The sequence below is a fragment of the Salvelinus fontinalis genome, chromosome 9, assembly GCF_029448725.1.
Source record: "Salvelinus fontinalis isolate EN_2023a chromosome 9, ASM2944872v1, whole genome shotgun sequence".
Lineage (NCBI taxonomy): Eukaryota > Metazoa > Chordata > Actinopteri > Salmoniformes > Salmonidae > Salvelinus > Salvelinus fontinalis.
In genome coordinates, this window is record NC_074673.1 from 2872566 (window position 1) to 2885948 (window position 13383).

The 13383-nt window shown below is 41.8% G+C and overlaps 1 protein-coding gene across 1 annotated transcript in view; it reads right to left on the reverse strand.

The window, feature by feature from the left end:
• The window catches only part of LOC129862933 (transient receptor potential cation channel subfamily M member 1-like), a 177084-nt gene extending 166730 nt beyond the window's left edge, over positions 1-10354 (reverse strand). Inside the window, exons 1-2 of the mRNA XM_055935037.1 lie at positions 10346-10354; positions 2926-3002 (exon numbers count right to left, since the gene is read on the reverse strand). Coding sequence (XP_055791012.1) covers positions 2926-3002; positions 10346-10354 — 86 coding nt within the window. The remainder of the gene's footprint in view (positions 1-2925; positions 3003-10345) is intronic.
• Positions 10355-13383: the final 3029 nt, after the last annotated feature.

Below are 13383 nucleotides of genomic sequence, written 5' to 3' on the forward strand. Positions count from 1 at the left end.
GGTACAGGTCACTAGACTAGTTAAGACAGCAGGGTACAGGTCACTAGACTAGATAAGACAGCAGGGTACAGGTCACTAGACTAGTTAAGACAGCAGAGGACAGGTCACTAGACTAGTTAAGACAGCAGGGTACAGGTCACTAGACTAGTTAAGACAGCAGGGTACAGGTCACTAGAATAGTTAAGACAGCAGGGTACAGGTCACTAGACTAGTTAAGACAGCAGGGTACAGGTCACTAGACTAGTTAAGACAGCAGGGTACAGGTCACTAGACTAGTTAAGACAGCAGGGTACAGGTCACTAGACTATTTAAGACAGCAGGGTACAGGTCACTAGACTAGTTAAGGCAGCAGGGTACTGGTCACTAGACTAGTTAAGACAGCAGGGTACAGGTCACTAGACTAGTTAAGACAGCAGGGTACAGGTCACTAGACTAGTTAAGACAGCAGGGTACTGGTCACTAGACTAGTTAAGACAGCAGGGTAGAGGTCATAGACTAGTTAAGACAGCAGAGGATAGGTCACTAGACTAGTTAAGACAACAGGGTACAGGTCACTAGACTAGTTAAGACAGCAGGGTACTGGTCACTAGACTAGTTAAGACAGCAGTGTACAGGTCATTAGACTAGTTAAGACAGCAGGGTACAGGTCACTAGACTAGTTAAGACAGCAGGGTACAGGTCACTAGACTAGTTAAGACAGCAGGGTACAGGTCACTAGACTAGTTAAGACAGCAGGGTACAGGTCACTAGACTAGTTAAGACAGCAGGGTACAGGTCACTAGACTAGATAAGACAGTAGGGTACAGGTCACTAGACTAGTTAAGACAGCAGAGGACAGGTCACTAGACTAGTTAAGACAGCAGGGTACAGGTCACTAGACTAGTTAAGACAGCAGGGTACAGGTCACTAGAATAGTTAAGACAGCAGGGTACAGGTCACTAGACTAGTTAAGACAGCAGGGGACAGGTCACTAGACTAGTTAAGACAGCATTGTACAGGTCACTAGACTAGTTAAGACACCAGTGTACAGGTCACTACACTACTTAAGACAACAAAGAATGTATAACTTACAGTATAGACAGTACACAATGGTGTGTATATACAATATAGACAGTATATAATGGTGTGTATATACAGTATATAATGGTGTGTATATACAGTATAGAAGTGTGTATAGACAGTGTAGACATATAATGGTGTGTATATACAGTATATAATGGTGTGTATAGACAGTATAGAATAGTGTTTATAGACAGTGTAGACATATAATGGTGTGTATATACAGTTTATAATGGTGTGTATATATAGTATATAATGGTGTGTATAGACAGTATATAATGGTGTGTATTGACAGTATATACCGGTGTATATAGACAGTATATAATGGTGTGTATTGAGAGTATATACCAGTGTATATAGACAGTATATACCAGTGTATATAGACAGTATATAATGGTGTGTATAGACAATACATAATTGTGTGTATAGACAGTATATAATAGTGTGTATAGACAGTATATCATGGTGTGTATAGACAGTATATCATGGTGTGTATAGACAGTATATAATGGTGTGTATAGACAGTATATAATGGTGTGTATAGACAGTATATAATTGTGTGTATAGACAGTATATAATGGTGTGTATAGACAGTATATAATGGTGTGTATAGACAGTACATAATGGTGTGTACAGACAGTATATAATGGTGTGTCTAGACAGTATATAATGGTGTGTACAGCCAGTATATAATGGTGTGTCTAGACAGTATATAATGGTGTGTATTGACAGTATATAATGGTGTGTATAGACAGTATATACCAGTGTATATAGACAGTATATAATAGTGTGTATTGACAATATATAATGGTGTGTATAGACAGTATATAATGGTGTGTATAGACAGTATATAATGGTGTGTATAGACAGTATATAATGGTGTGTATTGACAGTCTATACCAGTGTATATAGACAGTATATAATGGTGTGTATTGACAGTATATAATGGTGTGTATAGACAGTATATAATGGTGTGTATAGACAGTATATACCGCTGTATATAGACAGTATATAATGGTGTGTATTGACAGTATATACCAGTGTATATAGACAGTATATAATGGTGTGTATTGACAGTATATAATGGTGTGTATAGACAGTATATAATGGTGTGTATAGACAGTATATAATGGTGTGTATAGACAGTATATAATGGTGTGTATAGACAGTATATAATGGTGTGTATAGACAGTATATAATGGTGTGTATAGACAGAATATACCAGTGTATATAGACAGTATATAATGGTGTGTATTGACAATATATAATGGTGTGTATAGACAGTATATAATGGTGTGTATAGACAGTATATAATGGTGTGTATAGACAGTATATAATGGTGTGTATAGACAGTATATAATGGTGTGTATAGACAGTATATAATGGTGTGTATAGACAGTATATAATGGTGTGCATACACAATATATAATGGTGTGTATAGACAGAATATAATGGAGTGTATAGACAGTATATCATGGTGTGTATAGACAGTATATAATGGTGTGTATAGACAGAATATAATGGTGTGTACAGACAGTATATAACAGTGTATATAGACATTATGGAGAGTATATAACGGTGTGTATTGACAGAATATAATGGTGTGTATAGACAGTATATACACATGATGGTGTGTATTGACAGTATATACTGGTGTGTATAGACAGTATATAATGGTGTGTATAGACAGTATATAATGGTGTGTATAGACAGTGTATAATGGTGTGTATAGACAGTATATAATGGTGTGTATAGACAGTATATAATGGTGTGTATAGACAGTATATACATATGATGGTGTGTACTCACTCAACAACACCTTTTACCTCCCTACCATAATGTGTGGTGTATGTCAGTTCATCCTACCTTGTAGGGTCCTTGCTGGGGAATATGTGAATACATTCTCTCTTCTGAAAGACCCTCTCGATCCACGCTTTCTGGGCCTGAAAGAAGATAGAAACATGTCCGGGATCATCATAAGGTCCAGAAGGAAGTAGGTAGAAGTCTAGAAGTCTCAACAGAACTAGAAGTCTCAACAGAACTAGAAGTCTCAACAGAACTAGAAGTCTCAACAGAACTAGACGTCTCAACAGAACTAGACGTCTCAACAGAACTAGACGTCTCAACAGAACTAGAAGTCTCAACAGAACTAGAAGTCTCAACAGAACTAGACGTCTCAACAGAACTAGACGTCTCAACAGAACTAGACGTCTCAACAGAACTAGAAGTCTCAACAGAACTAGAAGTCTCAACAGAACTAGACGTCTCAACAGAACTAGAAGTCTCAACAGAACTACAAGTCTCAACAGAACTAGACGTCTCAACAGAACTAGACGTCTCAACAGAACTAGACGTCTCAACAGAACTAGAAGTCTCAACAGAACTAGACGTCTCAACAGAACTAGACGTCTCAACAGAACTAGACGTCTCAACAGAACTAGACGTCTCAACAGAACTAGACGTCTCAACAGAACTAGACGTCTCAACAGAACTAGACGTCTCAACAGAACTAGAAGTCTCAACAGAACTAGAAGTCTCAACAGAACTAGACGTCTCAACAGAACTAGACGTCTCAACAGAACTAGACGTCTCAACAGAACTAGACGTCTCAACAGAACTAGACGTCTCAACAGAACTAGACGTCTCAACAGAACTAGAAGTCTCAACAGAACTAGACGTCTCAACAGAACTAGACGTCTCAACAGAACTAGAAGTCTCAACAGAACTAGACGTCTCAACAGAACTAGAAGTCTCAACAGAACTAGAAGTCTCAACAGAACTACAAGTCTCAACAGAACTACAAGTCTCAACAGAACTAGAAGTCTCAACAGAACTAGAAGTCTCAACAGAACTACAAGTCTCAACAGAACTAGACGTCTCAACAGAACTAGACGTCTCAACAGAACTAGACGTCTCAACAGAACTAGACGTCTCAACAGAACTAGACGTCTCAACAGAACTAGACGTCTCAACAGAACTAGAAGTCTCAACAGAACTAGAAGTCTCAACAGAACTAGAAGTCTCAACAGAACTAGAAGTCTCAACAGAACTAGAAGTCTCAACAGAACTAGAAGTCTCAACAGAACTAGAAGTCTCAACAGAACTAGAAGTCTCAACAGAACTACAAGTCTCAACAGAACTACAAGTCTCAACAGAACTAGAAGTCTCAACAGAACTACAAGTCTCAACAGAACTACAAGTCTCAACAGAACTAGACGTCTCAACAGAACTAGACGTCTCAACAGAACTAGACGTCTCAACAGAACTAGACGTCTCAACAGAACTAGAAGTCTCAACAGAACTAGAAGTCTCAACAGAACTAGACGTCTCAACAGAACTAGAAGTCTCAACAGAACTAGACGTCTCAACAGAACTAGACGTCTCAACAGAACTAGACGTCTCAACAGAACTAGACGTCTCAACAGAACTAGAAGTCTCAACAGAACTAGAAGTCTCAACAGAACTAGAAGTCTCAACAGAACTAGACGTCTCAACAGAACTAGAAGTCTCAACAGAACTACAAGTCTCAACAGAACTAGAAGTCTCAACAGAACTAGAAGTCTCAACAGAACTACAAGTCTCAACAGAACTAGAAGTCTCAACAGAACTACAAGTCTCAACAGAACTACAAGTCTCAACAGAACTAGACGTCTCAACAGAACTAGACGTCTCAACAGAACTAGACGTCTCAACAGAACTAGACGTCTCAACAGAACTAGAAGTCTCAACAGAACTAGAAGTCTCAACAGAACTAGAAGTCTCAACAGAACTAGACGTCTCAACAGAACTAGAAGTCTCAACAGAACTAGACGTCTCAACAGAACTAGACGTCTCAACAGAACTAGACGTCTCAACAGAACTAGAAGTCTCAACAGAACTAGAAGTCTCAACAGAACTAGACGTCTCAACAGAACTAGACGTCTCAACAGAACTAGAAGTCTCAACAGAACTAGAAGTCTCAACAGAACTAGACGTCTCAACAGAACTAGACGTCTCAACAGAACTAGAAGTCTCAACAGAACCAGACGTCTCAACAGAACCAGAAGTCTCAACAGAACCAGAAGTCTCAACAGAACCAGAAGTCTCAACAGAACTAGAAGTCTCAACAGAACTAGACGTCTCAACAGAACTAGACGTCTCAACAGAACTAGAAGTCTCAACAGAACTAGAAGTCTCAACAGAACTAGAAGTCTCAACAGAACTAGAAGTCTCAACAGAACTAGAAGTCTTAACAGAACTAGACGTCTCAACAGACCTAGAAGTCTCAACAGAACTAGAAGTCTCAACAGAACTAGAAGTCTCAACAGAACTAGACGTCTCAACAGAACTAGAAGTCTCAACAGAACTAGAAGTCTCAACAGAACTAGAAGTCTCAACAGAACTAGAAGTCTCAACAGAACTAGACGTCTCAACAGAACTAGACGTCTCAACAGAACTAGAAGTCTCAACAGAACTAGAAGTCTCAACAGAACTAGACGTCTCAACAGAACTAGAAGTCTCAACAGAACTAGACGTCTCAACAGAACTAGACGTCTCAACAGAACTAGACGTCTCAACAGAACTAGAAGTCTCAACAGAACTAGAAGTCTCAACAGAACTAGACGTCTCAACAGAACTAGAAGTCTCAACAGAACTAGAAGTCTCAACAGAACTAGAAGTCTCAACAGAACTAGACGTCTCAACAGAACTAGACGTCTCAACAGAACTAGACGTCTCAACAGAACTAGAAGTCTCAACAGAACTAGAAGTCTCAACAGAACTAGACGTCTCAACAGAACTAGAAGTCTCAACAGAACTAGAAGTCTCAACAGAACTAGACGTCTCAACAGAACTAGACGTCTCAACAGAACTAGAAGTCTCAACAGAACTAGAAGTCTCAACAGAAGTAGAAGTCTCAACAGAACTAGAAGTCTCAACAGAACTAGAAGTCTCAACAGAACTAGAAGTCTCAACAGAACTAGACGTCTCAACAGAACTAGAAGTCTCAACAGAACTAGAAGTCTCAACAGAACTAGACGTCTCAACAGAACTAGAAGTCTCAACAGAACTAGAAGTCTCAACAGAACTAGACGTCTCAACAGAACTAGAAGTCTCAACAGAACTAGACGTCTCAACAGAACTAGAAGTCTCAACAGAACTAGAAGTCTCAACAGAACTAGAAGTCTCAACAGAACTAGAAGTCTCAACAGAACTAGAAGTCTCAACAGAACTAGACGTCTCAACAGAACTAGAAGTCTCAACAGAACTAGACGTCTCAACAGAACTAGACGTCTCAACAGAACTAGACGTCTCAACAGAACTAGACGTCTCAACAGAACTAGACGTCTCAACAGAACTAGAAGTCTCAACAGAACTAGACGTCTCAACAGAACTAGACGTCTCAACAGAACTAGACGTCTCAACAGAACTAGAAGTCTCAACAGAACTAGACGTCTCAACAGAACTAGACGTCTCAACAGAACTAGAAGTCTCAACAGAACTAGAAGTCTCAACAGAACTAGAAGTCTCAACAGAACTAGAAGTCTCAACAGAACTAGACGTCTCAACAGAACTAGAAGTCTCAACAGAACTAGACGTCTCAACAGAACTAGACGTCTCAACAGAACTAGAAGTCTCAACAGAACTAGACGTCTCAACAGAACTAGACGTCTCAACAGAACTAGAAGTCTCAACAGAACTAGAAGTCTCAACAGAACTAGACGTCTCAACAGAACTAGACGTCTCAACAGAACTAGACGTCTCAACAGAACTAGACGTCTCAACAGAACTAGACGTCTCAACAGAACTAGACGTCTCAACAGAACTAGACGTCTCAACAGAACTAGAAGTCTCAACAGAACTAGAAGTCTCAACAGAACTAGACGTCTCAACAGAACTACAAGTCTCAACAGAACTAGAAGTCTCAACAGAACTAGAAGTCTCAACAGAACTAGACGTCTCAACAGAACTAGAAGTCCCAACAGAACTAGAAGTCTCAACAGAACTAGACGTCTCAACAGAACTAGAAGTCTCAACAGAACTTGACGTCTCAACAGAAATAGACGTCTCAACAGATCTAGACGTCTCAACAGAACTAGACGTCTCAACAGAACTAGAAGTCTCAACAGAACTAGACGTCTCAACAGAACTAGAAGTCTCAACAGAACTAGAAGTCTCAACAGAACTAGAAGTCTCAACAGAACTAGAAGTCTCAACAGAACTAGACGTCTCAACAGAACTAGACGTCTCAACAGAACTAGACGTCTCAACAGAACTAGACGTCTCAACAGAACTAGAAGTCTCAACAGAACTAGAAGTCTCAACAGAACTAGACGTCTCAACAGAACTAGAAGTCTCAACAGAACTAGAAGTCTCAACAGAACTAGACGTCTCAACAGAACTAGACGTCTCAACAGAACTAGACGTCTCAACAGAACTAGAAGTCTCAACAGAACTAGAAGTCTCAACAGAACTAGACGTCTCAACAGAACTAGAAGTCTCAACAGAACTAGAAGTCTCAACAGAACTAGAAGTCTCAACAGAACTAGACGTCTCAACAGAACTAGAAGTCTCAACAGAACTAGAAGTCTCAACAGAACTAGACGTCTCAACAGAACTAGAAGTCTCAACAGAACTAGAAGTCTCAACAGAACTAGACTTCTCAACAGAACTAGAAGTCTCAACAGAACTAGAAGTCTCAACAGAACTAGAAGTCTCAACAGAACTAGACGTCTCAACAGAACTAGAAGTCTCAACAGAACTAGAAGTCTCAACAGAACTAGAAGTCTCAACAGAACTAGAAGTCTCAACAGAACTAGAAGTCTCAACAGAACTAGACGTCTCAACAGAACTAGAAGTCTCAACAGAACTAGACGTCTCAACAGAACTAGAAGTCTCAACAGAACTAGAAGTCTCAACAGAACTAGACGTCTCAACAGAACTAGAAGTCTCAACAGAACTAGAAGTCTCAACAGAACTAGAAGTCTCAACAGAACTAGACGTCTCAACAGAACTAGACGTCTCAACAGAACTAGAAGTCTCAACAGAACTAGACGTCTCAACAGAACTAGACGTCTCAACAGAACTAGAAGTCTCAACAGAACTAGAAGTCTCAACAGAACTAGAAGTCTCAACAGAACTAGAAGTCTCAACAGAACTAGACGTCTCAACAGAACTAGAAGTCTCAACAGAACTAGACGTCTCAACAGAACTAGACGTCTCAACAGAACTAGACGTCTCAACAGAACTAGACGTCTCAACAGAACTAGACGTCTCAACAGAACTAGACGTCTCAACAGAACTAGAAGTCTCAACAGAACTAGAAGTCTCAACAGAACTAGAAGTCTCAACAGAACTAGACGTCTCAACAGAACTAGAAGTCTCAACAGAACTAGAAGTCTCAACAGAACTAGAAGTCTCAACAGAACTAGAAGTCTCAACAGAACTAGACGTCTCAACAGAACTAGACGTCTCAACAGAACTAGAAGTCTCAACAGAACTAGACGTCTCAACAGAACTAGAAGTCTCAACAGAACTAGAAGTCTCAACAGAACTAGAAGTCTCAACAGAACTAGAAGTCTCAACAGAACTAGAAGTCTCAACAGAACTAGAAGTCTCAACAGAACTAGACGTCTCAACAGAACTAGAAGTCTCAACAGAACTAGAAGTCTCAACAGAACTAGAACCAGATCGAATGAGTTATAATCTCCTACATGAATTTGACATTTCCACAAACGTCAAAGTGTTTCCTTTCAAATGGTGTCAAGAATATGCATAGCCTTGCTTCAGGTCCTGAGCTACAGGCAGTTCGATTTGGGTAGGTAAGTTTAACGGATTCACATGTTTAGTGTACTGTAGTGTGATGGCAACTAGGCCAGGCAGACTGGTTTAGTGTACTGTAGTGTGATGGCTACTAGGCCAGGCAGTCTGGTTTAGTGTACAGTAGTGTGATGGCTACTAGGCCAGGCAGACTGGTTTAGTGTACAGTAGTGTGATGGCTACTAGGCCAGGCAGACTGGTTTAGTGTACAGTAGTGTGATGGCTACTAGGCCAGGCAGACTGGTTTAGTGTACAGTAGTGTGATGGCTACTAGGCCAGGCAGACTGGTTTAGTGTACAGTAGTGTGATGGCTACTAGGCCAGGCAGACTGGTTTAGTGTACAGTAGTGTGATGGCTACTAGGCCAGGCAGACTGGTTTAGTGTACAGTAGTGTGGTGGCTACTAGGCCAGGCAGACTGGTTTAGTGTACAGTAGTGTGATGGCTACTAGGCCAGGCAGACTGGTTTAGTGTACAGTAGTGTGATGGCTACTAGGCCAGGCAGACTGGTTTAGTGTACAGTAGTGTGATGGCTACTAGGCCAGGCAGTCTGGTTTAGTGTACAGTAGTGTGATGGCTACTAGGCCAGGCAGACTGGTTTAGTGTACAGTAGTGTGATGGCTACTAGGCCAGGCAGACTGGTTTAGTGTACAGTAGTGTGATGGCTACTAGGCCAGGCAGACTGGTTTAGTGTACAGTAGTGTGATGGCTACTAGGCCAGGCAGACTGGTTTAGTGTACAGTAGTGTGCTGGCTACTAGGCCAGGCAGACTGGTTTAGTGTACAGTAGTGTGATGGCTACTAGGCCAGGCAGACTGGTTTAGTGTACAGTAGTGTGATGGCTACTAGGCCAGGCAGTCTGGTTTAGTGTACAGTAGTGTGATGGCTACTAGGCCAGGCAGACTGGTTTAGTGTACAGTAGTGTGATGGCTACTAGGCCAGGCAGACTGGTTTAGTGTACAGTAGTGTGATGGCTACTAGGCCAGGCAGACTGGTTTAGTGTACAGTAGTGTGATGGCTACTAGGCCAGGCAGACTGGTTTAGTGTACAGTAGTGTGATGGCTACTAGGCCAGGCAGACTGGTTTAGTGTACAGTAGTGTGATGGCTACTAGGCCAGGCAGACTGGTTTAGTGTACAGTAGTGTGGTGGCTACTAGGCCAGGCAGACTGGTTTAGTGTACAGTAGTGTGATGGCTACTAGGCCAGGCAGACTGGTTTAGTTTACAGTAGTGTGATGGCTACTAGGCCAGGCAGACTGGTTTAGTGTACAGTAGTGCACTAGTACACTGAAGCAGCTGAGATCTGACATCTCATAACCCTTTACTAATACCTAATACCCATTAACACAAGATACCAGCTTTTAGCGAAGTTTCACTATCCAGAACCTTCTAAATCCTCTTAGCTCTGAGGCTGATAAAGGCTGATCATGATAATCCAGACTAAATGCTATCGACGGCTGAGGGACAAGGGGAAGTATTTGGTGAAAACCCACCAAACACATCGCTAGTTCTTTACAGGTTCTAGCTGTAGAACCATGTCTCATTCTGTTGTGGAAAATATATTTTCAACCTAGATTATGAACTGATTATAAACAGTTCTGGAACAAATTAAGATACCGCTGTAAAATGATCAGTTTCTCTGGTTTTACTATTTCTAGGTATGTGTTTGGGTAAAATGATCAGTTTCTCTGGTTTTACTATTTCTAGGTATGTGTTTGGGTAAAATGATCAGTTTCTCTGGTTTTACTATTTCTAGGTATGTGTTTGGGTAAAATGATCAGTTTCTCTGGTTTTACTATTTCTAGGTGTGTGTTTGGATAAAATGAACATGGTTTTATTTTATTCTATTAACTACTGACAACATTTCTCCTAAATTCCAAATAAAAATATTGTAATTTAGAGCGTTTATTTGCAGAAAATGACAACTGGTCAAAGTTACAAAAAAGATCCAGAGTTGTCAGACCTCCAATAATTCAAAGAAAATAACAACACAATACTATTGTATTAACTTTGGAAGAGTTCAGAAATCAACATTTGGAGGAATAACCCTGATTTTAAATCCCAGCTTTCATGCGTCTTGGCATCCCCTCCACCAGTCTTTCACATTGATGTTGGGTGACTTTTTGCCACTCCTGGGTCAGAAATTCAAGCAGCTTGGCTTTGTTTGATGGCTTGTGACCATCCACCTTCCTCTTGATCACATTCCAGAGGTTTTCAATGGGGTTCAGGTCTGGAGCTTGGGCTGGACATGACAAAGTATTGATCTGGTGGTCCTCTATCCACACCTTGATTGACCTGGCTGTTTGGCATGGAGCATTGTCCTGCTGGAGAAACCAATCCTCAGAGTTGGGGAACATTGTCCTGCTGGGAGAACCAATCCTCAGAGTTGGGGAACATTGTCCTGCTGGGAAAACCAATCCTCAGAGTTGGGGAACATTGTCCTGCTGGGAAAACCAATCATCAGCGTTGGGGAACATTGTCAGAGCAGAAGGAAGCACGTTTTCTTCCAGGACAACCTTGTACGTGGCTTGATCCATGCATCCTTCACAAAGACAAATCTGCCCGATTCCAGCCTTGCTGAAGCACCCCCAGATCATCACCGATCCTCCACCAAATTACACAGTGGGTGAGAGACACTGTGGCTTGTAGGCCTCTCCAGGTCTCGCACCCACTGTGTAATTTGGAGCTGTATGTCTTGTATTATATCTGACTTTCTGTCTGCCCTAGAAACTGACCCTGAGTCTAGCAGCAGTGCTATGTATTATAGAATGGATGAGGCTGGTTTGAGGGGTAAATAAAAGGGTCAGAAGATGAGGCTGGTTTGAGGGGTAAATAGAAGGGTCAGAAGATGAGGCTGGTTTGAGGGGTAAATAGAAGGGTCAGAAGATGAGGCTGGTTTGAGGGGTAAATAGAAGGGTCAGAAGATGAGGCTGGTTTGAAGGGTAAATAGAAGGGTCAGAAGATGAGGCTGGTTTGAAGGGTAAATAGAAGGGTCAGAAGATGAGGCTGGTTTGAAGGGTAAATAGAAGGGTCAGAAGATGAGGCTGGTTTGAAGGGTAAATAGAAGGGTCAGAAGATGAGGCTGGTTTGAAGGGTAAATAGAAGGGTCAGAAGATGAGGCTGGTTTGAAGGGTAAATAGAAGGGTCAGAAGACGAGGCTGGGTTGAGGGGGCAAATAGAAGGGTCAGAAGATGAGGCTGGTTTGAAGGGTAAATAGAAGGGTCAGAAGATGAGGCTGGGTTGAGGGGTAAATAGAAGGGTCAGAAGATGAGGCTGGGTTGAGGGGGTAAATAGAAGGGTCAGAAGATGAGGCTGGTTTGAAGGGTAAATAGAAGGGACAGAAGATGAGGCGGGGTTGAGGGGTAAATAGAAGGGTCAGAAGATGAGGCTGGGTTGAGGGGTAAATAGAAGGGTCAGAAGATGAGGCTGGGTTGAGGGGTAAATAGAAGGGTCAGAAGATGAGGCTGGTTTGAGGGGTAAATAGAAGGGTCAGAAGATGAGGCTGGTTTGAAGGGTAAATAGAAGGGTCAGAAGATGAGGCTGGGTTGAGGGGGCAAATAGAAGGGTCAGAAGATGAGGCTGGTTTGAGGGGTAAATAGAAGGGTCAGAAGATGAGGCTGGTTTGAGGGGTAAACAGAAGGGTCAGAAGATGAGGCTGGGTTGAGGGGTAAACAGAAGGGTCAGAAGATGAGGCTGGGTTGAGGGGTAAATAGAAGGGTCAGAAGATGAGGCTGGTTTGAGGGGTAAATAGAAGGGTCAGAAGATGAGGCTGGTTTGAGGGGTAAATAGAAGGGTCAGAAGATGAGGCTGGTTTGAAGGGTAAATAGAAGGGTCAGAAGATGAGGCTGGTTTGAAGGGTAAATAGAAGGGTCAGAAGATGAGGCTGGGTTGAGGGGGCAAATAGAAGGGTCAGAAGATGAGGCTGGTTTGAGGGGTAAATAGAAGGGTCAGAAGATGAGGCTGGTTTGAGGGGTAAACAGAAGGGTCAGAAGATGAGGCTGGGTTGAGGGGTAAACAGAAGGGTCAGAAGATGAGGCTGGGTTGAGGGGTAAATAGAAGGGTCAGAAGATGAGGCTGGTTTGAGGGGTAAATAGAAGGGTCAGAAGATGAGGCTGGTTTGAGGGGTAAATAGAATGGTCAGAAGATGAGGCTGGTTTGAAGGGTAAATAGAAGGGTCAGAAGATAAAGGACATATGGCTTAGTGACATCATAACATGGCATGACTTGTTATGTCTGTGGTTATTAGATCAAACCAGTACCCAGTCTAACTCTCTGTTTGTCTTAGTGCATAGCAAATAACACAACAAACCAGTACCCAGTCTGACTCTGCTTGTGATTTTAATTTAGAGAAGGAGAGCCAATGAAATTCATTCAAACAAAAGCACTGCTCTCTCTCGATAGGTCACGTCGTGCTGTGAGTCCGTCTGATGTGGTTCCAGAGAACTGGGCTAAAATAACATCCTCCAAAGTTGTGCACTATATATGGAATAGAATGCCATTTGGGACATAGAAGACGTGATCTGTCTGTCTA